This window comes from Rattus rattus, chromosome 2 (genome assembly GCF_011064425.1).
Source record: "Rattus rattus isolate New Zealand chromosome 2, Rrattus_CSIRO_v1, whole genome shotgun sequence".
Lineage (NCBI taxonomy): Eukaryota > Metazoa > Chordata > Mammalia > Rodentia > Muridae > Rattus > Rattus rattus.
The window spans coordinates 142,765,252-142,792,592 of NC_046155.1; the positions used below are offsets into that span (position 1 = coordinate 142,765,252).

Here is a 27,341-nt window from a genome sequence, read left to right on the forward strand (position 1 = left end):
AGTTTCAGGAGACCCAATGCCCTGTGCTGAACTCCCTAAGAACTAGGCACACTGTGCTGCACATACACGCGTGCAGGCAAAACATTCACACATATAAAATAAAGTTTAAAGAAGAGGGCATTTGTGTGTGTGTGTGTGTGTGTGTGTGTGTGTGTGTATTAAGTGAATATTCATGTTTTCTTTACCTTTATTATTTTCCATGTAACATAACATCAACTGACTATCAGCACTTCAGCATTATTTAAATTATATTATGAGATCTCCAAAGAGTATATATTCTTCAAAAGACTTTGTCACATATTCTGTGGAAAGAATTAGTGAATTCTCAGTTGTATAGGAAGTCCTTACATGATCTGAGGAGTAGTTATTTCTTTGTCATTATCACAATTTAGAGAACTTAAGGAAATGTGATTGAACTTTATTATCAACTTGGCAGGATTTACGATTGCATAAGAGTGATAGCTCAAAGGTATGTCTCTGAGGGCGTTTCCAAAGAGGTTTACCTGAAAGAATTCACCCATAGTGGCCTGACCCCCTAGCCCACATATAAAGGAATCCAAGGGAAAAGAAGTTTCCTACTGCTCTGCCTTCACTTCTTCTAAGAAAGGGTATCTGCAGACACCAGCTTCTTTTGCCTTCCCATAAAACCTGAATACCAGTAACTCTGCAGGAATCTTTTACACCAGGTTCGAACTCGGAGGCATCCATCTCATGGGCTGAGCAGCCACCAGGATCTGAGTAGGTACTGCTTGGTACCCGTTCTGTAATTTAATCTGATCCTCCAGAGAGCCTTGTGTATTACATGGATTAAAACACCAATCTTAGTCCTCAAGTATGTATAATAGCAATGTTATCCAAGCTCAGACCTGGATAAGCAGCACCTTGCAGAGGAACAACTCTCTAGGGTAGGAATGTCTCTCTCCAAGAGCCATAGTCCTTCTGCCACTTAGCCCAACTTATGTTAGAATTCTTCACATGAGGGTTGGCAGAAGTCCATTGCTGTGCATATATCAAGTTGCGGTTTCATGACTCAACACGAAATAACACTCGTTTTGGCAGGACCATTTCACCCAGGTCTCTTGCTTTCATTCTTCTCTTTGTGTGCCTGGACTACATAAACAGAAACACAGACAACCAAGAACATAGAAGGAACCTAGCCTCTCTGGAACAGAGTTTCTTTTGTAGATATCAGCTGTGCTTCCAATAACTCTGGGCCCATCTCCGTGTGGTGCTCCCGTGAGGTGTTCACACTTGAAATGCTTACTTCCAGGCTGCCCTAAGCATGGTTAGCTTAGACCTAGTCTTCAGCATTACTCCTGAGTCCTTGCTAGCATCGTTTATCTATGCACTTGCCACTTTAATGATCAACCACCATTAAGATTTTCAGAACAGAAAAACATTATGTTTCCAGCAAGTTTCAAATGTTTCTTAGCCACTGACTCAGCTCAGCTCATTCAGAATATGATGAGGCTAATCCAGGCTAGCAACAAATGTGCCTCAACCTGAGTTCATCGCGCCTGTACCAAAGTCTCTAAACACCAAATGACTTATATCCAAGTGTTCAACAGCATGCATTGGTGTTTGTTTTTAATTAAATAAGTTAAAGAAACTTATCCTTAAAGATTCATCTTAAATGATTAATTTTTAATATTTGAAGTACCTGAAAAATTCCATGAAAGAGAATCCATACCCATGCTGCTCTGCGATTCCTGCGCAAACAACATTTGCAGATGCTCCGATCAGTGTCCCATTACCTGGAATCAGAAATTTAAAAAGTAAAATAGCATCCCAGCTCATCTTGGAAGCTGGTTTCTGCTCTTTTCTTTTGTTCAGAGGCTGTGATGTGGTGAATACAGTTACCATCAAAGTCAATGCTTTGCAAATGTCTGGAAACAAAACGTATTGCCAACTAGAAAAGGAGTTATCTGTCTGCAAATAGCATGATTCCTTCACAGATGTTATCACTGTTCTATATAATGTTAAGGAGAATTGAGAAGGTTCCTGTTGGAATCAAGTTATATGTGTCTTTTAGAAAAAAATGCAAGCAAAGCTAAGAACTATGGGCGGCAATGTCTGTCCTTTTGAAACAGTGTAACAAGACCTTAAACATGAACCATGGGACTCTAGGCTCAAACATTTCATAGGAAATTCTTTCAGCAGATGAAGAGGGTTGGAAACGCCACATGAAACCATGTCATAGCCAAGTTTTGTTCACTGATGGGCATTTTCTTCACATAAATGATCTCTTAAATAAGCTTTTATGTGTGCACACTTTTTGATAAAAGGGCATGCTGTGTGCACAGAAACATAAACTGTTCCTCATAGATTGGATAAAGAACACAATTCAGTCAATCAGATTACTCTTTCCAGTTCTCCCCCACACACAGCTATTAGTTCATGAAAAACAGTACATGGCCAAGCCCATGAGCCTCTTCCTTCTCCCTAATTGGAGCCCTCAGTATTCAAGTGCACAACACAGGTTCCACCAACTTAGCTGAGGTCTGACATCAGTGCATAAGCAGTAGAGAAAAAGACTCATTGCCCTGAGGCTTAGTGAGTGGATAGGCTGCTCTGGCGTTGCTACAGTGTATGTGTAGGAAAAACTGATGTTTCTGAGACTGGAAACAGAACAGAACAGAGGGATGGAAGAATTCCAGTGCCCTCACAAAGAAAACAATGGGAGGGAGACTGAAAAGCTTGTCAGGGTATAAAGTGTAATGAATGATAAGCCTGAACATGAATCCAAACTTCTGATTACAGAGCAGTGGTTCTCTCAACTGTGGGTCATATTTGGGGATGGAATGACCCTTTCACAGAGGTTACCTAAGACCATCAGAAAGCACAGGTATTTACATGACAATATATAAATTATGAAGTAGCAACGAAAACAACTTTATGGATGAGGGTGAACACAACATGAGGAACTGTATTAAAGGCTCATGGCATTAGAAAGGTTGAGAACCACTGTGCTAGAGTAACATCAAAGAGGAGCTTAGGGGTGTCTAGATATTGCTATGGATAGAAAAAAATTATCTGAAGTGTCCTGAACCAATAGCAACATACAAACCAGAGTTGGCATAGATCACCTCCCTTGGCTGTTATTCTCAGATGTATCCAATCTATCACCTGTCTGATCCTGTTCTGGACCTAGAGACTTAACAAATGAGATTCCTCATCCTTGCCAAATGTGATAATTAGTATTAATGACAACCTTACAGCACCAAAAATCACCTGGGTGATAGGCTTCTGCATGTGTGTGGGATATTACAATGATTGTTAACTAAGGAAGGAAGTCTTGCCACTATGGGTATCACCATTCCCTGCCTGGGATCCTGGGCTATGCACTTAGAAAGGAAAGCTGAGCATTGCATTCAATCCTCTCTGCCTCCTAACTGTCAATGGAATCTGACCGGATGCTGTGTCTTATAGTTTCTATTGCTGTGATGAAACACCATGACTAAAAGGAAGTTTGGGAGGAAAGGGATTATTTGGCTTACATTTCTATATTAAAGAAAGTTGGGGCAGGAACCTGAAGTCGAGATCTGATGCAAAAACCATGGATGGGTGCTGCTTACTCCCCATGGCTTCTCAGTTTGCTTTCTTATAGAACCCAGGACCACCAGGCCACAGGTAGCACCACCCACAAAGAGCCATATCCTTTGCATCAAACACTAATAAGAAAATTGCCTTGCATTTGAGGCATAGATGTTTAGAATTGAGATATCATCTGGAGCATTTTTTCCTTTGATGAGTATGAAGTATCCTTTCCCATCTCTTGATTACTTTTGGTTGAAAATATTTTTTACTACATATTAGAATGGCTACTGAATCTTGTTTCCTGGGTCCATTTGCTTGGAAAACCTGTTTCCAGGCCTTTCCTTTGAGGTCGTGTTTATCTTCGCTGCTGAGTTGTGTTCCTGGTATGCAGCAAAATGATGGATTCAGTGCATGCAACCACTCTGTTAGTCTGTTGATGTTGAGAGTTAATCCCTGTTATTTTGATGTTGGGGTGTGTGTGTGTGTGTGTGTGTGTGTGTGTGTGTGTGTGTGTGTGTGTGTGTACATACACATGCTTGTACTTGTTTAAGAGTTGGAGAAAGAACTGAGGGACCCTGAGGGGATAAGGACTTTACAAGAAGACCAACAGAGTCAACAAATCTGAACCATTGGGGGCTCTCAGAGACTGAACCACCTAGTTCCCCTCCTCCACATTCATATACCAGATCTGCAGATTAGTCTTCATACGGATCCCCAACAACTGAATGGGAGCTGTCACTGATTCTATTGTCCTATAGGTCCTATAGGTCCTGTCCCCCTAACTGGGCTGCCTTATCTGGCCTCAGTGGGAGAAGATGTGCCTACTCCTGAAGTGACTTGATGTGTCAGAATGGGTTGGAAACCAGGGAATCCTCCTCATATTCAGAAGAGAAGGGAAGGGATTTTGGGGAGGGACTGTGTGAAAGGAAGACTGGGAGGAGGGAGTAGCTGAGATTCAAATGTAATTTGAGTAAATAAATAAATATATGGGGGGGTGATGAAGAAAATAAAAAGAAAATGTCCTACAGGCTTCCCTACACTTTTATCTTTTGGAGGCATTTTCTTAAGCAAGGCTACCTCCTCACTGGTGACTTTAGCCAATGTTATGTTGCCATAAACCAAGCCAGCAAACCCTGCGAGTTTCTGTTACCTTGATTCCCTAGCATGGTAACCATATCTTTAAGTGTGAACAAGAATAAACCTTTCGTGCATTAAGTTGTCTTTGTCAGGGTATGTTATCACAGCAACAGGAAAAGAAACCAAGGCAATCAGATAAGTAAAATATGTTTTAGTTTCAAATTATCTAGTCAATGTTCCCCAGTCCATGAGAGATGGGCCCCAGCAGAATTTGTGTACAATTAACACCTAGCACAAGTAAGTGTTTAGTGTGCCAGGAATAAGTACCTTCCAAGACCAGAGATAGTTTTTTAAAGTTCTCAGTACCAATAAAACTTTATTGGTTAGTAATGCTGTATACCTGTCTCCCAAATGTGCTCGGTGTCTAGCCTACATTCGCTTATTATTCTACAGCAGTTCAATGTTAGTGTCTCTCCTGGAGACCCCTCCAAGTTTACACTTCAGAAACTAGCTCAGGAGGCCCCTTGCCCTTTAAGATCCTGCTCAAAACTCTCTCTCCTCAGATTATATTCTCCTCCTATTCTCTCCCCCATCACAGTCTTTCTCTGGCATTCTCCATGTGCTCAGGAAAAAACTGGAAGAATGTACCTATTGTTATAATCTTAGTTCGAATGACTGGCTCTCCATTCTAGAGCACAAAGCCAGTATACTATAGTAGGTATTTCATACATTTGAGGTTTTTTTTAAATCCCATTTAAGGGATGAATTTACAAATGTCCTTGGATCTTATTTCCATTGCTCTATCTATGAAAGAAACGCTGTTGCTGTTTTCTGGAGCTGTTTCCCAGATGGGAAAAAAAAAGTATGTATTTTGCATTTTTATAAGAATTTCAGCCCCAGTCACAGCATTAGATAAATTAGTTGTCTCCTGAAGTCACAGATGCATCGCTGGCTGATGCTAATCCCCCTTCACAAATGAGCAGATAAATGAACCAGAAAGTTATTGATTCAGGAGTCAGAGAAGGCAAAGAACACAGAAAGCTAGATTATCTGGAGGCAATAAGAATGTTAAATATTTCTGGTGTGTTTATCTAAGATTCTCCACAATCCACCTGTGTTCCCACAGGTGATTAAGCTGTCTAAATATAAAAAGGACTCTAGCTTGACTCCTCTCCAGACAGCCACATCCAAAGCTCTCCTGTATTAGCCACGGGTCAATTTTATCTGGCAATCTCTAACTCACATTGCAGTTTTCCTTAGACTTCAGCCCCAGCATCTGTGCTTGACCTTTTGCCATGCCTCTTCCTTTGAGGTAGAGTCCCTGCTCTACCTAATGCCTGCATATTTCTTCTGAACAGGGGAGCCCAGGGAGGAAAATGAGAGGGAATGCCTGTTGCAGATTCTTACTTGGATAGGGTGAGAACGCATTAGCTTTGAACTATCAACAGTGACTGTCATCAGATCACAGGCTTTGCAGGGTGAAGTTGTAGGGAGGAAGCGAAATCATGAGTGAGTGAGTGACTACATTGTTGATGTGGCAAAGCTTTCCTCTGATCTGAGGGTAAATGAAGACAGTGTGTATGCCCACTATAGCTTTCTCCCTCTGTGTGTTTACAGCCTGAAGTCTGCTCCCCTACAGAGACATCTCCTAATGAGATTGGCTAAGCCTGTCTTCTTGGTCTCCCTGTTCAACTGCATATAATAAACTCTGAGCTTCCCAGTACCCAGAGACCCCAGACCACCTGATCCCAGTTCTCCTGTATGACCATGGTTTGGCCATATCTTCATTTCCCTTAGTGGCCCTGATTAGGGTTCTGGGACCCAAGCCATGAAAGACCATGACCAAAATGAGAGGCTTCACAGAGGAACTGAGGAGTTCTCGTTGTCCAAAATTTGGAATCAGGAAGTCACCAGGATTCTCTATTATTTACTTTTGATTTGTTAACTACTAAATCTTGCTTTGTCTAGACAACAGGGTCAGCGTGGTCTCCCAACATGCAGTCAGTACCCCTTACCTCCCAGGCAGGCGCCGAGGGCCAGGGCATACATGAGAGGCAGTGCAGGCAAACTAATTTCAGGGTCTTGACTCAGGTTCAGGAGGACAGGAATCTGTGGAAGAAACAAGTATTGTAGGCACATGTCATAGAAAATTTTAAGAGCTACCGACCGTGGCTGACTTAACAGAACCTAAAGAGCCTTGTTCTTCAAGAGATAACTCATCAGTTAAATGCACTGGCTACTCTTGCAAATTACTAGGTTCAATACCCAGTACCCATGTAGAGTCTTATAGCCTCTTAAGGGTCTGGCCTCTGAGGGTAAAATACAGACATAAATGTAGGCAAAATGCTTTTCACGTAAAATAAAATTTTAAAAAATTTAAGAGCTTTATATCATTCTTGATATTATATTATCAACATTATTATTATTATTATTATTATTATGAGCTTGTGGGTGTTTGTGTGATGGGATGGTGATATGGCAGTACAAGTGTGAAGGGTCAACCTTGTAGATTGGAGTCAGTTCTTTCCTTCTGGGCATAAAACTCAGGTTGTCAGGATTACATTCTTGTATAGCAAGTACCTTTACCCACTAAGATATCTCATTGGCCCCTCAGAGACACATATTTAATGGCCAAACTGTTTAAAAATTAGTTTTTTAAATGAGCACAAGATGCATGGAAGGAAACCAAAGGAAACTGGCATGCACAATACTTTGTGTTTGTACCCATCTGTCTGTGTCTGGTGCTAGACGGGGAGCAGCCAGGTTTCTGTGTTTAAAGCTTCCCAGGCTGCGGCTGTGAGTCACGGCGGATGAGGTCATGTCGAGTTTCATAAGAACCATGCATCCAGGGTCTCTGAAACCCTGCCAGTGTCGTGCTGTTCATGAGGCATCAGGTCAGTCCACACTAAATCACTCCTCAGATGTGTCTGCTATCACTTCAGTTGACGACAGGGGGAGGCCGGTGATACGGCTCAGAGAGAAAGGCGCTTTGATGCCAAACCAACGAACTGAGTTTGATTCCCAGAACCCACGTGTTAAGAGAGAGCTGACTACTGCAAGTTGATCTCTGATCACACAGAGAGAGAGAGAGAGAGAGAGAGAGAGAGAGAGAGAGAGAGAGAGAGAGAGAGACAGAGACAGAGAGAGACAGAGAGAGACAGAGAGACAGAGAGAAACAGAGAGAGAGAGAGACACAGACACAGACAGAGAGACAGAGACAGAGACAGAAACAGAGACAGAGACAGAGACTGCAATTTCCCTCCAAGGCCACCTTCCCTGGCCAGAGGACTCACTCATCACCTACACGTTGGGGAAGGCCTGCGACCTGCATTGCCACGTTCCCGAGGAGACAGGGTGCCTTTGCTGCTCACATTCCTATTCCTCTCAGGATAGCCTTAGTTAGCTCTCATAAATGGCATATTGGGAACCAATCCAGATCCTCCCTCGGCAGAAACACAGCCATGAATGTCTATAACTGCTGTGTTATTTAGCCTAATTGCAGTCCACTGGACCTGGCTCAGCTCTCTATATTATTTTGTTTCAGAACATTTTAGAAAAAGAAAAAGCTAAAACCAAAAATGGCATCCAGTGACAAACAAAACGTAAGAACTTGCGTGAAGGACCTTTGACCTTTATTACCACCGCACGGTTTTCCCTATACCAGCTATGACGGCCGACAGCTAAACTTGCCAGAATGCCTCCTTGTGAGCTTGGAAACAAACCTGGATGAGAAGATGCTAAAGAGCAAGATGGCATTCAAAAAATGACTTCATACATCGGCTAAATGGCAACACACACAACTATGTGTGTCCAAAAAAAATCAATCTTTAAAAACTATAAAATTATGTGCACAAATGTGGATCATTTGAATTCAGGCCAGGATAAAAAAAATTATATCATTTTAAGTCTGAAAATTGCCACAAAATCTTTCCCATTCAAATGAAGGAATATGAAAAAGAGGGAGAAGGGGCTTCAACAAAGAAAAACTGTCACAGAATTCTCAGGCCCGGCAACATATTTTAGGTTCCCTTGAGGGCCCTGTAGCAGAGGCCTAGGAATTCCCTGCTGCACCACTATACTCAGATTCCCACAAGCTCCTGTCAACTGCAGACAGGAAGTGTGGGAAAGAAAAAAAGGGCAGGTGAGTATGAAGGGGATTCTCAGGCATAGAAATATGTGTGTCCAAATAGTGAAATATCTCACCACCAGGGGCCTCACACTGCCCACTTCAAATACCCTATGTCTGTTCTCATTGCATTAAAAATTAGCAGTGCTAAATATTGTTTACTATTTCACAGTTAACAATGAGCAATGATGGCAAGGCCCCCTGACAGCTAGCCCATTGATCTAGCCACAGCTCTTGTCTATAACAGTGACCTAGAACCACTCAGAAGTGATGAGAGCCGGAAACATTTTACTTTTGTTTAAAAAATAAAATAGCTAAATTCATCTACTGACTGATTCTTTCTCCTCTGGGCATAAAGAAAATTCCCATGGTGTCATCCTACTAGTTATGGGCTAATTCTCCGAATCTCCCCCATTCCAATAATATCTCCTTCTTTCCTGACCATGGAAAGGGGAGATCTACCACTGACACACTTGAGTTGTTCTTTGTACACAGTTCACATAATGAATGTAGGTACACTTCTGAGACCTGACACAAAGAAGAGACAGGCTGCATTTGTCTCTTTCCTCTCATTTAACCTCAGCTTAACCGAATTACCCAATCATTGTTCTAAGGCAGCAATTCTGAACCTGTGCGCTGTGACCCTTTAGAGGCAGAAATATATATTTGCATTGTTATTCATAACAATAGCAAATTTACAGTTATGAGGTAGCAAGGAAAATAGTTCTGTGGTTGGGGCTCACTACATCATGAGGAACTATATTAAAGGTCACAGCATTAGGAAGGTTGAGAAGCACTGGTCTATACCTGCGTCTGCAGCACCTCCTCCCCAAGAGGTCTCTAGCTCCCAACTGCATCTGTACTAATAGTCCTTTGAAACAGCAGCTGTCTCTGCCAGCTTTTTGGTCCTTGATGAGTTTCCATAAGTGTTCCCTGGATGCAGAATGCTCCACAGCTGTATAGAATGAAGGTGCTTGCCGAGAGGAGGAACGTTCTGCAGACAGGAAACCTGGTGCACTGACCACTTGGGTCAGAGCCAAATCAGTGAGGGAAAATGCCAAACATGGCTTCGAGTGGGGAGTCACTCCACACACCTGGGCTTGGACAGAGGCGGCTAGAGATCCATGAAACAGCTCCTGAAACCCAAGGATATGGGCTCCAGCTTACCACAGCTGGTCCAAGGGAGGAGTCTGCTGGAGGTAGGCCGGCACTTAGTGGATGGAAGAAGGGGGCAGAGTCTCGGGCCCTGGTCTTTTATTAGTCAATGGAAAATTCCCAGGCAGCTGATCACTGACTGCAAAGGTAAAAATAAAACCATATGCAGTAATAGGCAGCTGGCTATTTCCATGTAACTGGCCGTGGGCCACACACGCACTCCGTAAGCCCACTGTTAGGCTCAAGCTGTCAATGTCTAGAAAGGAGCACAAGCTAAAGTGTAGAGAGATTTCCGGTGGTTAGATAAAAGCCAGAATTCCTTAGGCACTTGTAAAACTGGTTCTTGGCTGCCAAGCGAAGTCATTCCCCATACCCCTGGCAGAAGGGACACATGGCTACCTGTGGTGCCAATGAGCATATCAAAGTCCATGCTGGCCTCCAGACTCCCTCTGTAACTGTTGCACATCTCTAAGTCCATGCTAGCACCCTGCCCTTTCCTCCTCCTGATACACATCCTCCTTAGGATCCACAGGATGTCTCCACCCACTCGATAGCCAGTCCCTCTTTGCTATTCTCTTTCACTGTTCACCCACTCTTGCTCACCCACTCCCTCTGGTTCTCTCTCTCTCTCTCTCTCTCTCTCTCTCTCTCTCTCTCTCTCTCTCTCTCTCTCTCCATCTGTTGTCTATTTCTTCCTACCTCGCTATCTGCACCATTCTCTCACACTCCTCCCTTCTCTACAGCTGACTATGCTCCATCTATTTTCTCCTCTCTACTCCTCCAGCTGCCTCTGGATATTTTCTCTCTCTTAACACAAGTGAAACAAACAAAACAACACCAAAAAACCCACCTTATCGTAATAATTCTGCTAGCACCCCTCCCCTACTCCCCACCCCTCATCTGCACCCTCCACCCCTTCACATACAGCCATAGAGTGCAGAGGACCATTGCATCACCTTCCACAGGTAGTGCTAAAAACCACAGGCGCAAAGGAAGGACTCTGCATGGGCACCTGCCGTCACATTGTGCCAGCACAGGTGTAGGATTCCCAATGTGCATCTGCACTCATGCATGGGCAGGGGCCAGCACAGAGAAGGGAAGAGCTAAGTGCCAGAGAGCTGTGACCAGAGACAGAAATCAGCGAAGCAGAGGCTAAGGAGATGGTAAAGAGAGGCACCCTGCCTCCAGTGATGCATGGTGTGTCTCAGGATAGGGGAGGCCCAGCAGGAGAGTCAGGCAGAGATGGAGCCTATGACTCTGGGGGACACAGTAAAGCACTAACAGAACCTGAAGGGTGGTATAGTTTGAAGATGTAAACAAAGAATACTTTGGAAAAAGCAACCTACTGTGATTAATTCCTATTTTTATCCACTTATGCCAGGCATGGTTCTTTTTTTTCCAACATGAATATGCATGAGTTTCCCTAATAAAATCCCTCTGTCTCCTTTGTTTAAGGAGACTGGTGCTTTGGGAGTTATCCCAGAGCTCTTCTTACTTGTACTAATAACAAAGCTTCCTTTGCTCTTTTACTGCCTTGTGTGCTGATTGGCTTTGCACTCATCCAAGGAGGGTGAATTCACTGTGCTCTGCCATAGGCTAAACTGTCAAATAAAATGGTCCCTCACTAAATCACTATGAATAAAGCTGTTACCTGCTAAGGTTATCTACATGAAAAATTTGAAATCTTATTTACAGAGTGCTTGTTCGGGTGCTTTTAAAGAAACTAAAAGGAAATTTGAAGAAAATATTTTATATTTTTTATTATATCCAAATGAATGTCCTGTCTTCATTCTGCCTGTGTACAATGTACATTTATTTCCAGTGCCCTTAGAGGCGTGAAGAGGGTGTAGGATCCCCTAGGATTGGAGCTATAGATGATTGTGAACCACTATATGGGTGTCAGTACTCTTAACTGCTGATCCTCCTCTCCAGCCCAAGAAACAATATTTTAAAAGAACAAAAATGAAGGATTGGAACAAGACACAGCAAAGACTTGAAGGGAAGGTAGGAACCTCACCCAAGATAAAGGAAATACATCACATGAACAATAGACCTTCAATGCCTAGCACAGCTACAGAGCAAATAAGAAAAAGCTGTGTGGAAGTGTGCAAAAGTTCAAGTCATAAAAGGCCTTCTCCAGTAAGCCATGAGTGATTAGGAAAACAAGGAGGGATCCATATAAGATCTAATTACACGAGACTCCGGGGCCGGCGGATCCCTGCCCTCAGCAGCTCTCTGCTCCCAGGCCCCCTGGAGGGGAGTTCTCGCCGCCTGGTCGGGCGGGCACTCCTGAGGCAGCAGAGTGGAGGAGACCACCAACGCTGCCCACCCCTGCCCACATCCCTGGCCCAGGAGGAAACTGTTAACGGCTTCTGGGTACCCGTGGGGAGGGCCCAGGGCAGCAGGTCCACCCGCGTCTGAGACACCGCACCTGAAGGGACCAACCGGATAAACAGTTCTCTGCACCCAAATCCCGTGGGAGGGAGAGCTAAACCTTCAGAGAGGCGGACACGCCTGGGAAACCAGAAGAGACTGCACGCTGCACACAGTACTGAGCCCAGAGGAAAACACCAAAAAGATATCTGGAACCCTGGTGCACGGAACCTCCCCAGAAGAAGGGGCGCAGATCTTCCTGGTTGCTGCCAGAGAGCCCGTGGGCAGCACCCATAAGCGAACTTGAGCCTCGGGTCCACAGGTAAGACCAACTTTTCTGCTGTAAGTGACTTGCCTGGTGAACTCAAGACACAGGTCCACAGGAACAGCTGAAGACCTGTAGAGAGGAAAAACTACACGCCCAAAAGCAGAACACTCTGTCCCGATAACTGGCAGAAAGAAAACAGGAAAACAGGTCTACAGCACTCCTGACACACAGGCTTATAGGACAGTTTAGCCACTGTCAGAAATAGCAGAACAAAGTAACACTAGAGATAATCTGATGGCGAGAGGCAAGCGCAGGAACCCAAGCAACAGAAACCAAGACTACCTGGCACCATCGGAGCCCAATTCTCCCATCAAAACAAACATGGAATATCCAAACACACCAGAAAAGCAAGATCTAGATTCAAAATCATATTTGACCATGATGCTGGAGGACTTCAAGAAAGACGTGAAGAACTCCCTTAGAGAAACAAGTAGAAGCCTACAGAGAGGAATCAAAAAATGCCTGAAAGAATTCCAGGAAAATATAAATAAACAAGTAGAAGCCCATAGAGAGGAGAAACAAAAATCCCTGAAAGAATTCCAGGAAAACATAAATAAACAAGTAGAAGCCCATAGGGAGGAGACACAAAAAATCCCTGAAAGAATTCCAGGAAAACACAATCAAACAGTTGAAGGAATTAAAAATGGAAATAGAAGCAATCAAGAAAGAACACATGGAAACAACCCTGGATATAGAAAACCAAAAGAAGAGACAAGGAGCTGTAGATACAAGCTTCACCAACAGAATACAAGAGATGGAAGAGAGAATCTCAGGAGCAGAAGATTCCATAGAAATCATTGACTCAACTGTCAAAGATAATGAAAATCGGAAAAAGCTACTGGTCCAAAACATACAGGAAATCCAGGACTCAATGAGAAGATCAAACCTAAGGATAATAGGTATAGAAGAGAGTGAAGACTCCCAGCTCAAAGGACCAGTAAATATCTTCAACAAAATCATAGAAGAAAACTTCCTAACCTAAAAAAGAGATACCCATAGGCATACAAAAAGCCTACAGAACTCCAAATAGATTGGACCAGAAAAGAAACACCTCCCGTCACATAATAGTCAAAACACCAAACGCACAAAATAAAGAAAGAATATTAAAAGCAGTAAGGGAAAAAGGCCAAGTAACATATAAAGGCAGACCTATCAGAATCACACCAGACTTTTCGCCAGAAACTATGAAGGCCAGAAGATCCTGGACTGATGTCATACAGACCCTAAGAGAACACAAATGCCAGCCCAGGTTACTGTATCCTGCAAAACTCTCAATCAACATAGATGGAGAAACCAAGATATTCCATGACAAAACCAAATTTACACAATATCTTTCTACAAATCCAGCACTACAAAGGATAATAAATGGTAAAGCCCAACATAAGGAGGCAAGCTATACCCAAGAAGAGGCAAGAAACTAATCGTCTTGGCAACAAAACAAAGAGAAGAAAAGCACACAAACATAACCTCACATCCAAATATGAATACAACTGGAAGCAATAATCACTATTCCTTAATATCTCTCAACATCAATGGCCTCAACTCTCCAATAAAAAGACATAGATTAACAAACTGGATACGCAACGAGGACCCTGCATTCTGCTGCCTACAGGAAACACACCTCAGAGACAAAGACAGACCCTACCTCAGAGTGAAAGGCTGGAAAACAACTTTCCAAGCAAATGGTCAGAAGAAGCAAGCTGGAGTAGCCATTCTAATATCAGATAAAATCAATTTTCAACTAAAAGTCATCAAAAAAGATAAGGAAGGACACTTCATATTCATCAAAGGAAAAATCCACCAAGATGAACTCTCAATCCTAAATATCTATGCCCCAAATACAAGGGCACCTACGTACGTAAAAGAAACCTTACTAAAGCTCAAAACACACATTGCACCTCACACAATAATAGTGGGAGATTTCAACACCCCACTCTCATCAATGGACAGATCATGGAAACAGAAATTAAACAGAGATGTAGACAGACTAAGAGAAGTCATGAGCCAAATGGACTTAACGGATATTTATAGAACATTCTATCCTAAAGTAAAAGGATATACCTTCTTCTCAGCTCCTCATGGCACTTTCTCCAAAATTGACCATATAATTGGTCAAAAAACAGGCCTCAACAGGTACAGAAAGATAGAAATAATCCCATGCGTGCTATCAGAACACCACGGCCTAAAACTGGTCTTCAATAACAATAAGGGAAGAATGCCCACATATACGTGGAAATTGAACAATGCTCTACTCAATGATAACCTGGTCAAGGAAGAAATAAAGAAAGAAATTAAAAACTTTTTTAGAATTTAATGAAAATGAAGGTACAACATACCCAAACTTATGGGACACAATGAAAGCTGTGCTAAGAGGAAAACTCATAGCGCTGAGTGCCTGCAGAAAGAAACAGGAAAGAGCATATGTCAGCAGCTTGACAGCACACCTAAAAGCTCTAGAACAAAAAGAAGCAAATACACCCAGGAGGAGTAGAAGGCAGGAAATAATCAAACTCAGAGCGAAATCAACCAAGTAGAAACAAAAAAGGACCATAGAAAGAATCAACAGAACCAAAAAGTTGGTTCTTTGAGAAAAATCAACAAGATAGATAAACCCTTAGCCAGACTAACGAGAGGACACAGAGAGTGTGTCCAAATTAACAAAATCAGAAATGAAAAGGAGACATAACTACAGATTCAGAGGAAATTCAAAAAATCATCAGATCTTACTATAAAAGCCTATATTCAACAAAACTTGAAAATCTGCAGGAAATGGACAATTTCCTAGACAGATACCAGGTACCGAAGTTAAATCAGGAACAGATAAACCAGTTAAACAACCCCATAACTCCTAAGGAAATAGAAGCAGTCATTAAAGGTCTCCCAACCAAAAAGAGCCCAGGTCCAGATGGGTTTAGTGCAGAATTCTATCAGACCTTCATAGAAGACCTCGTACCAATATTATCCAAACTATTCCACAAAATTGAAACAGATGGAGCACTACCGAATTCCTTCTATGAAGCCACAATTACTCTTATACCTAAACCACACAAAGACCCAACAAAGAAAGAGAACTTCAGACCAATTTCCCTTATGAATATCGGCCTTAAAAATACTCAATAAAATTCTGGCAAACCCGAATCCAAGAGCACATCAAAACAATCATCCACCATGATCAAGTAGGCTTCATCCCAGGCATGCAGGGATGGTTTAATATCTGGAAAACCATCAACGGATCCATTATATAAACAAACTGAAAGAACAAAACCACATGATCATTTCATTAGATGCTGAGAAAGCATTTGACAAAATTCAACACCCTTCATGATAAAAGTCCTGGAAAGAATAGGAATTCAAGGCCCATACCTAAACATAGTAAAAGCCATATACAGCAAACCAGTTGCTAACATTAAACTAAATGGAGAGAAACTTGAAGCAATCCCACTAAAATCAGGGACTAGACAAGGCTGCCCACTCTCTCCCTACTTATTCAATATAGTTCTTGAAGTTCTAGCCAGAGCAATCAGACAACAAAAGGAGGTCAAGGGATACAGATCGAAAAAGAAAGAAGTCAAAATATCACTATTTGCAGATGATATGATAGTATATTTAAGTGATCCCAAAAGTTCCACCAGAGAACTACTAAAGCTGATAGACAACTTCAGCAAAGTGGCTGGGTATAAAATTAACTCAAATAAATCAGTAGCCTTCCTCTACACAAAGAGAAACAGGCGAGAAAGAAATTAGGAAATGACACCTTCATAATAGACCCAAATAATATAAAGTACCTCGGTGTGACTTTAACCAAGCAAGTAAAAGATTTGTACAACAAGAACTTCAAGATTCTGAAGAAAGAAATTGAAGAAGACCTCAGAAGATGGAAAGATCTCCCATGCTCATGGATAGGCAGGATTAATATAGTAAAAATGGCCATTCTACCAAAAGCGATCTACAGATTCAATGCAATCCCCATCAAAATACCAATCCAATTCTTCAAAGAGTTACACAGAACAATTTGCAAATTCATCTGGAATAACAAAAAACCCAGGATAGCTAAAACTATCCTCAACAATAAAAGGACTTCAGGGGGAATCACTATCCCAGAACTCAAGCAGTATTACAGAGCAATAGTGATAAAAAAAACTGCATGGTATTGGTACAGAGACAGACAGATAGACCAATGGAACAGAATTGAAGACCCAGAAATGAACCCACACACCTATGGTCACTTGATTTTTGACAAAGGAGCCAAAACCATCCAATGGAAAAAAGATAGCATTTTCAGCAAATGGTGCTGGTTCAACTGGAGGTCAACATGTAGAAGAATGCAGATCGATCCATGCTTATCACCCTGTACAAAGCTTAAGTCCAAGTGGATCAAGGACCTCCACATCAAACCAGATACACTCAAACTAATAGAAGAAAAACTAGGGAAGCATCTGGAACACATGGGCACTGGAAAAAATTTCCTGAACAAAACACCAATGGCTTATGCTTTAAGATCAAGAATCGACAAATGGGATCTCATAAAACTGCAAAGCTTCTGTAAGGCAAAGGACACTGTGGTTAGGACAAAACGACAACCAACAGATTGGGAAAAGATCTTTACCAATCCTACAACGGATAGAGGCTTATATCCAAAATATACAAAGAACTCAAGAAGTTAGACCAAATAACCCACATTAAAAAATGGGGTTCAGACAAATAACCCTATTAAAAAAAAAAAAAATGGGGTTCAGAGCTAAACAAAGAATTCACAGCTGAGGAATACCAGAATGGCTGAAAACACCTAAAGAAATGTTCAACATCGTTAGTCATAAGGAAATGCAAATCAAAACAACCCTGAGATTTCACCTCACACCAGTGAGAATGGCTAAGATCAAAAACTCAGGTGACAGCAAATGCTGGCGAGGATGTGGAGAAAGGGGAACACTCCTCCATTGTTGATGGGGTTGCAGACTGCTACAACCATTCTGGAAATCAGTCTGGAGGTTCCTCAGAAAATTGGACATTGAACTGCCTGAGGATCCAGCTATACCTCTCCTGGGCATATACCCAAAAGATGCACCAACATATAAAAAAAGACACGTGCTCCACTATGTTCATCGCAGCCTTATTTATAATAGCCAGAAGCTGGAAAGAACCCAGATGCCCTTCAAAAGAGGAATGGATACAGAAAATGTGGTACATCTACACAATGGAATATTACTCAGCTATCAAAAACAATGACTTTATGAAATTCGTAGGCAAATGGTTGGAACTGGAAAATATCATCCTGAGTGAGCTAACCCAATCACAGAAAGACATACATGGTATGTACTCATTGATAAGTGGCTATTAGCCCAAATGCTCGAATTACCCTAGATGCCTAGAACAAATGAAACTCAAGACGGATGATCAAAAAGTGAATGCATATCGCTCCTGAGAGACACAGCCAGAATACAGCAAATACAGAGGCGTATGCCAGCAGGAAACCACTGAACTGAGAACAGGACCCCCGTTGAAGGAATCAGAGAAAGAACTGGAAGAGCTTGAAGGAGCTCGAGACCCCATATGTACAGCAATGCCAACCAAACAGAGCTTCCAGGGACTAAGCCACTACCCAAAGACTATACATGGACTGACCCTGGACTCTGACCTCATAGGTAGCAATGAATATCCTAGTAAGAGCACCAGGGGAAGGGGAAGCCCTGGGTCCTGCTAAGACTGAACCCCCAGTGAACTAGACTGTTGGGGAGAGGGAAGCAAGGGGGGAGGGTTGGGAGGGGAACACCCATAAGGAAGGGGAGGGGGGAGGGGATGTTTGCCCGGAAACCGGGAAAGGGAATAACACTCGAAATGTATATAAGAAATACTCAAGTTAATAATAATAATAAAAAAAAAAGATCTAATTACACCATGTCACATACATACATGTAACATTTACAGAATTCTGCTCACGAGCACATGGGGAAGTTTGACTATTTCATTGCCTTTGTCTCAGCACTTTCTATCTGTTTAACTTTCAGGAAATAAAACATTACAGATAAATGAGCTCAGTTACTCACAGTATTGTTTTTACCTTCCCGCCTCCTTAGATGCCACCTTCATGAATTTGAATATGTAGTGGTTAGAATGAGAATGGCACCTATAGGCTCATATATTTGAATACTTTGTTGCTGGCTGGTGGATCAGTTTGGGAAGGATTAGGAGGTGTGGCCTTGTTGGGAAAGTATGTCACTGGGAGCAGGCTTTGAGGTTTCAAAAGATTCATGCAATGGCTGCTGCTTTCTATCCTCATGATGGTAGATCAAGATACGATCTTTCAACTGTTTCTTTACCCTGCCACCATGAGCTCTACCTCGCTGAAATAGTAAGCCACATTAAATTCCTTTAAAGTTGTCTTGGTCACAGCATTTTATCACTGTAATAGAAAAGTTATCAAGACTGACTGTCATCTTCTTTAGTAGCACACTGTGAGAGGGACTAAATAGAGAATCTTGATCTATGTGTATCATCTTGGAGGGAAACAATATACCAAGGTGCTGAGTAGCACTATTCCTGGGGAGGCATAAATAAACAAGTACTTACCAAGGATAGGAAACCAACAATGAGCTACTATCCAGAGTCACATCACTTTGTGAAGCTCCTTAATTTTAAGCAAGAGATGACAATGACAATTCCAAAAACTGAAGCAACTTAGCTTTCTATATTCATGTTTTTTCATCATCTCATCAACTCCTAGCAATAACTGATCATGACGGATGTTTATCCATCATCTAAGATTCCTTATGTCACTACCCATTCCCCTTGCTATCCTTAACAATAGCCACCACAACCCCAAAAGGAAGACACCTCTCCTTTTCCGTCTTTCTTTTTATGACTTACAGCCATCCAGCCTGTAACAGTAGCCTCTTTGGTTTCTTTTTTGTTTTTGTTGTTTTGTTTTGTTTATTCATTTTTTCTTTTATTGGATATTTATTAATTTACATTTTAAATGGTAGCCCCTTTTTCCGGTTTCCCCTTCTAGAAACCTGCTATCCCATCCCCCCTCTCCCTGCTTCTATGAGGGTGCTCCCTCACCTACTCACCCACTCCCTTCCACCTCCCCGCCCTGACAATTCCCTACACTGGGGCAATGGCTTTGACAGGGCCAAGGGCACCTCCTACCATTAATGATAAAACCATCCTCTGCTATATATACTACTGGAGCCATAGGTCCATCCTTGTGTTCTCTTGGGATGGTGGTTTAGTCCCTGTGAGCTCTGGGGCCTCTTTGGTTTCTTAAACTACCATTCTCTCCTCCTCAGACCCTTCCCAAATAAAGCCTATGCTGTCCTAGAATTGCTCATTTCTATGTTTGTCTTTCCTTCTGATATTACAATACCCAGAAGGAAAAACAGATAAAGGCAAATGACAAATGCCTTTGTCCTCAGACCACATGATGTGGTCTCACTGGGACAGGATAAAGTGTGTAAGGTTACCTTGTTGTCTCAGGGACTGAAGGTGCATCTGACAATGGCATCTATTTCAAGTTTTCATTATAAGTCTATTGTGCCTACAGAGGAATACAATGATTTATTAACTGACTTTTATCTCTACAGGATCTGAAAAAATTGCCTATCAAGCCTGTTAATTAGTAGATTCTTTAAAGTTGTCTAATACACAGATTAATAGTCTCTGAAGTTTAACATCTCCATTCCCAGTCCTTTCTCTTTGCTTCTCTTGCTTTACTGCACAGCCTCTGACTAGTAAAACATGTTCATAGATAACATTGTCTTGTTCATTGCTTAAGGGGAAAACACTCAGTGCTTCACATTTAAGCATACTGCTTTATTGCAAATTTTACAGACTCTCAGGACTCCTTAAATACACCATCCTGGATCCCTGAAGATTTCGAGTGTCTTGTTCCATATGTGACCACTAGAAATAGCAACCACTGAGTGAATTCAGAATTCCCAAACCTACACCTTGAAACAAGAACCATACTGGGTCACCAGAGAATAAAGCTTAGCATAAAATGAATTCCAGACTGAGAAAGAGATCTAAACAATGTGTGTTAGAGAAAGAAAGGCTATGCGCCTAACCAGCCCTCTCCTTACTTGGCCAGCTCTGCCACACTCGTCTTTGGGGATCCTTTTCACAACATACTAGGGTACAATACATGGGCTATCTGTATGGGAGGGAGGGACTCCTTGGGGCCTCAAGAAAAACAGAGAGAACTCCCCCACCAGCATCCTGCTGTGAGTACACTCATCCTTCTGCCCTATACTAAGAACTCTTGGGCCCTGGGCTGTTTCTAGCTGTTTGTGGCAGGACCCAGATCTTACCTGTAAGTCTCCATTCTCACTTTTACTTTTTTACACTGGAGACCACAGTTCCTATACTAAAACAAACAATCAATGACAGAGGAGATGGCCCAGGGGTGGGGATCTTGGTGTTGGCTGGGAGTTAGAATCAAGCAGAGACTTAAATCCCTGTACGTGCAGGCCAAGACCCAGAATCCACGAAGGTTTCTTAGAATAAATACATCTGCCCGTGAGGATAGTAAAGACGACAGCTCATTCTTTTGGTGTCTTGAAGTTCCTTTAAAAAATGATACCTTTTTTTCTGGGAAGGGTAGCAGCCCTCAACTGGGCTCCCCAAACAGTCACCCATGATATGCTGTCCACTCCCCAAAGTCTGGCCTCAGGCTGTCATTGGTCTTTCAGTGCTCCACACTCAGCTGCCTCAGGCTCAGCTCACATTTTTCCCCTTACATGTAAGGGCAATAGAGGAGATGGTTTCATGCCCTGCTTCGTAGGAAAAATCATAGGCCCAGATAGGAGCAGAGTCCAGATAGGAGCAGGCAGAAATTGACCCTTAAACATACAGCATCACACCACTTACCATTGTAGCAGTGAACGGGATGTTGTCAATCAAGGACGATGCCAAGGCTGAGACCCACACTATTAGGACAATGGCAGCTGCAAAGCGCTGATCTTCTGGAACCATCTAAAAGGATCAGATCATAGCCATGTTATGCATTAACCACTGCAATGCTAAACTGCATACATAAAAACTGTCAAAAAATTGGTAGTCTTTCTTCTGACACATGACAAAACGCAGGTAAGCATGTCATGAAAACCAGGGCTACACCTAGACCAGGAACCTTGGCCACAAGCAAGTAGAGAGGAGCCATTCTCAACCAAATAGCTCTGTGTGAGGAGGAACATTACATTTCTAACATCTGATAACCACACAGATTGGTTCCTCCTGCTTAATGGCCCGATAGAATTCTAAGATGGGAATTTCTGCAGCATTCACTTACTATGTGCTACCCCTTTTTAGACATACTCTAACTAAAGGCAAAGCAAGATGGCAAGCATCTATAATTGTATGTTCTTTGACAAGTATCCCCTTCATCTCTAGGTTACCCAGGGTAAAGTAGGCTACTGTTAGTGCTTTTGACATAATTAATGTAACATTCTTACCAAACTTCTTCTTTTCATTTTGATTTTAACAAAAATCAAAGGATAATGGCTGGAACATGCTCCATTAGAGCATTTAATATACCTTTATTAGCAGGGCAGTCTGTTCTCCAACATATTCTACTAAGTGAAGATGTGTCAATGCCTAGAAGAAAGGATATGTTTAGAAATGAAAGTATTTGCAGATTTCCTTTGTCTTTCAAAAAGAGAACATAGGGCAGGCACAGGTTATCCTTTCTCATTGAAGACTGCACTCCTTAACACGTCTATAAGTAATTTGGCATCATACATACATGAAGATGCACAAAGGTAAAATGTACAGCAGCAAAGGCAGGAATTCGCTCACCGATTCATGTCAATATCTATGCTACACATATTTGGATAGAAGGCGATCCCTTTATTTTAAGGCCTATAAGAAACATACCATTTGATCAAATACACAGAAACGTCAATCTACAAAAAAGGATTTTTAAATAAGCTATATTTCCAATGTATTTTAAAAGTTTGAGTTTAAAAATTCAGTTCTTATAACCATGGAAGCAAGTATTTAAAAAAATACAAAACAGTACATGTAATGAGGTACATGAGCATTTTCCCAGCATTGTAAATCTATCTCCATGAGAACCTGTGTCCAATGGAATGTTGAAGAAGAGAGTAAGATGATGCATTCTCAAGAGATTCTGCTCACACCACAGTCTCGGTCTCGGGCAGAGACACAGCACTGGGATAGAACAGCAGTCCAGCTTCCCATCACCTCTTCAATGTATTGCACTTTCACTAGGATTTCCACTGAAGGGAGATTAATATTGAAATATCAACTTGAATGTGTATAAATTTAAGCGACAGTATACTGATCCATGTATATAGTTTTCAGTGGATTTTGTTTGAAGATAATAAAGCTGTAACCTCAAATACAACTCTCAATAAACTTAGGGTTTTTATTGAAAATAGATTTTTCCCTCATATATATTCTGACCACAGTTTCCCCCCCCTCCACTCCTCTAAGCACCCCACGCACACCTTCTGTCTCCCTCAGATCCACTTCCCCACTCCCTGTTTCATTTCAGAAAAGAGCAGACCTCCAAGAGACAACAGACAAACACAACAAAATAAGATAAAATAAGACAAGGCAAAACCCCTCATGTTGAGCCTGGCCAAGGCAACCGAATAGGAGGGAAAGAGTCCCAAGAGCAGGCAAAAGAATCTGAGACCACTGGGTCTCACCAGAAAATCCAGAGGAAGAGTGGGGAGGAATGATTGCAGGAGACAGAGGGGACAGAGGACAATGGAGGACATGGCCCACTGAACCAACTAAGCAGGACTCAAATAGGCTCACTGAGACTGAAGCCACAAGTACAGGACCTGGAAGGTCTGTACCAGGTCCCCTGCTTATATGGTATGCTGTTAGCTTGGGTGTTTTGAGGAGGAGGGCAGGACTGGATCAACTTAATTTTTAACATTAACTAAATCAGAAAGATAGTCTACCCATAACAGGGTTGCTCAGCTCCAGGGATTCCAATAGTTGGAGACTGTCTACTTCGAAATCAACTTCGTGGGAATTACAATCACCTCAGTAGCATACCTCCAGGAATGTCCGTAAGGGTGTTCTAAACAGATAGTGTTTAAGAAGGAAAACCCACCCACTAGTCCATGGGCTGGGGTCTCAGACGAAATAAAAAATGGAAAAAAGATAGCAACTTGGATATCTTTCATCTCTCTCTACTTATGGACAGATATGACCATCTTTCTCATGTTTCTGCCACCACATCTATAGTCACAATTGCTACTTTCTCCATGATGATATCCTCAAATTGTGAGGCAAAACAAATTCTCCCTTTGTTAAGTTGTTTCTGCCAAGTATTTTGTTATAGGGATGAGAAAATCAATGCAGAAGATTGATCTGGGGATAGGGCTACTGTGGTATTTGTTACATTTATTCTTATTGCCACAACAATACAGTGACAAAGGTAAAGTCAAAGAGGAGAGTTGATTTGGAACTACAGACTGAGTGTATAATCTGCAACGGCAGCAACAGCATGAAAATAGGAACATGAGAACCTTGGCTTCACCACATCCACACTCAGGAAGCAGAGAGAGAAGAATGTCAATGCTTTACTCTTTTTCGCCTTCAGTAATAACTTAGGACCTGGGAGACTGCAACAGTATCATCCACATGTAGGGTGGGTCTTTCCTCTTCAGTTATTGTGAAAACACTAATGTGGCCAGTGTTTCTACATCCAGTCAAGTTGACAGTGCGATGTTCAGGCATTGGTAAATGGCTTGTGGAAGAATGTGGAAGACTTTATAGCCGAGACCACAGAAGCCCCTAGAATGCTATAAGCATTGATGGGCCATTCTAGTGGAAGCTTGAAATAGCAGGATGTGAAAGGCAACAGGCATTAGAGACTGTGCCCATGAGGTTCCAGAGGGAATCGTTCATGTTATGGTTTTAAAAAAAAAAAATCTGTTTTCAGCCTCTATTCTGGAAAACTTCAGTGAAGCTAAATTCAGAGGTAACAGATTGAATTGTTTGTTGGAGAAATTTCAAAAGAGAAAAATACCCTGCACTTACTGCTCATGATCAGGTCTTCAGTGCGAGAACAGAAATTCATGAAAAATATGCAGTTTGGTGAGGAAATGAATCTAAGTGTACAGTTGCAGGCAAGATGGGTGCAGAAAATTTGACTATAATTAAGGAGATGAGTACATAGCCCTAAAGAGAAACGTTTCTCCTTACATAGGGACAATAGGGATAGCTCCAAGTTGTAAAAGTATTTGAGAGAAGGAAGCCTGACTTTAAAATGCCACTAAGTTGGTTCCTTTACCAAAGCAACCACCTAGGGAATTATTTTCCCAAGTTTAATCATTAAGGTACAGAGACGCTACTCCAATAGTGTCAGGTTGCCAAACTGTACCTTAACCCAGCAGTAAAATTGACCCACATGGTGCTTGTTTTACAAGTATGCAAAAGGCAAGAGTTAAGGAGTGGTGGAGGCTTCCACCAAGGTACAGAAAACGTGTTGAGACCAGGCATTTGGTCGCAGGGTAAGATTCCTGCAAGAAAGCCTCAAAGGGCCGCTAGTGAAGCTATTGCCCTGAGGCCTACATTCTAATGGAGACCCCATTCCACTGACGTCACCAGAACCATAGATGTCTACCAAGGAAAGCTTGAACAGCACAGAGAGGAGCCAGCCCAAGAGAGATGTTATATGTGCTACAGGTGATAGAACTACAGAGGTAAAGATGGTTGGAGCCCAGGTGATTCCATCGCAAGACCTACGTGCCAGACATGGAACTGCATGATATGGTTCGTTCTTCCCATTTGGAATGGGAATGTTTCCTGTGTGGCTTTGAATATTGGAAGTACATAGCTTGTAACTCCTTGTTGTTTCCTGGTCACTAAGGACTTTATAAGGACGCAAGTCCTGGCTTGCATCTCAGTAGAGATTCTGCACTTGGACTTTTAAACAACATTGAAGCTTTAAAATACTGAAGATTCTTAGATGTAGATCAAATAGATTTTGTATTATGAGATGAGCATGAAAATATTAGACAAATGTGAAATATTAAAATGCTAAGTATTGGATTTGGGTGTCAAATTGACAAGAGGAAGACTTATGATAGCTAATTTTCAATGTCAGCTTGACTGGATTTCGATATACACATCAAACCCCTAAGCTTATGAAGTGTTTTCAGAGAGATTTAACTAAGGGAGGAAGACCAAACCCTGAATATGAGAGCCGCCATTGCTGTGGATTAGGTTTCTCACTGAACGAAAAGGAGAAGGTAACTCCACATCAGTTCCTCACTTTGTTCCATGTGACCAGACTTACCCATCTGTCATTACAGCTACAACTACCTGCTGTCATGATTACACTGCCAGGTAGATGCTACTTTTAAACTATGAGCCAAATAGACCATTCCTTCTGTAGGTCCAGTTTCTGAGGTGTTCTGTCACAGTGTGAAAAGCAGCTAATGCAGAGCCAGCTCACTCCTTGGTGTGGGGTGGACTTGTGTACTGTAAGATATCGTGCTGTGTCCCCGTGGTGAGAGTAATGCTTCTACCATTGCCATATGACACTACAAATGTCCCAGAAACAGATTGAGTCTCACATGACAATGAAATAAATCCCTGTTACTAGTTAGTAATCTAATATAATCCAAGTTTAATTAAATAATAATGTGCATTTAAAAGCTAAATGCAGCTAAACCTTTTGTTTTATTATATGGAACCATTGACTAAGAGAAAAATGTCAGATGTCTAACTTAAAATTTTCTGCCCGATGACTTATGAAGATGGTCATGTGTATATATTTCTACACAGTATGCAGTGGGTATCTTATGTGTAGATGCCTACTGTTATAGAAAATCTCAAAGCCTATGTGTACAGTGTGAGGAGATAAAAATATCATAAACAGGCTTGAACATTGCACCAGATAACTCATTTCAAAAATCTAACATACCATAAATAAAAATTAAGGAAGATACAAATGTTGTGTGTTATGATGTAAAGTGGTAAAATAGGTATATGGTGATTCCATCTACCAAGTATAAAGTTGACAAATGTAACATATTGTGTTTGTGTGTACTTGAAGACTATGAGCATTGCTCAATGACGCACAGTAAAGAAAAGGGAGTACTGTAACTCACAGCACCCCACGGGACACAGCAACTGTGCCCAGAGACAAGCCAGCACAATAACTCATTGCTGCCACCTTCAGAACAACAGATAGCAAAATGCAGGCTCTTCTGCATCTGAACAAAAAGGCCCTGTATGCAATTCTTTTCAGCACATTACTGTATCAACAAGCAGTGTAAATTCTCTGCATGTAAGCACCACCCATAGCTAAGCAGGAGCTGCAAAACTTGAGTAGCAAAGACATGCAGTGGCCTGGCAGCTGGAGGCAGAGCAGGCACCGAAGTCAGGAAATGTGAACAGCAGTGACACTGGAGAATGGAACAAGTCATCCCAAGAGACTAATGGAGGCTCTCCTGAGTCCCACAGTTAAGATCAGCAATGAGATCACAGTCTAGAGCAAGAGATGTGGATAAAAGTAGAAATAGCTAAAACAGGAAAGAACTAACATTTAACAAATGAGAATTCATAGGTATAAGATATAAAAGAATTTTGTTTAAAGAAACTAAGGGTTGATGTCAATTCAAACTGGCCCTTTATGAGTTAAAGATGAAGGTTGTCTCTAAATCACATGCAAATCGAATGTATAACTGTGGGAAACTAGAATTTTAAATAACTCTCAATCAAATAAGCCAAAAAAGGGACTGAAAAATAAAAACATAG

General features: G+C 41.8%; 1 protein-coding gene across 2 annotated transcripts in view; it reads right to left on the minus strand.

Moving 5' to 3' along the window:
• The window catches only part of Oca2 (OCA2 melanosomal transmembrane protein), a 292,950-nt gene that overhangs the window by 97,152 nt on the left and 168,457 nt on the right, over nt 1–27,341 (minus strand). For both annotated transcript variants that reach the window (XM_032896002.1, XM_032896003.1), the window contains 4 exons: nt 22,128–22,187; nt 21,462–21,566; nt 6,630–6,723; nt 1,661–1,754 (listed from right to left, as the gene is read on the minus strand). In XM_032896002.1, the coding sequence (XP_032751893.1) occupies nt 1,661–1,754; nt 6,630–6,723; nt 21,462–21,566; nt 22,128–22,187 (353 nt within the window). The remainder of the gene's footprint in view (nt 1–1,660; nt 1,755–6,629; nt 6,724–21,461; nt 21,567–22,127; nt 22,188–27,341) is intronic.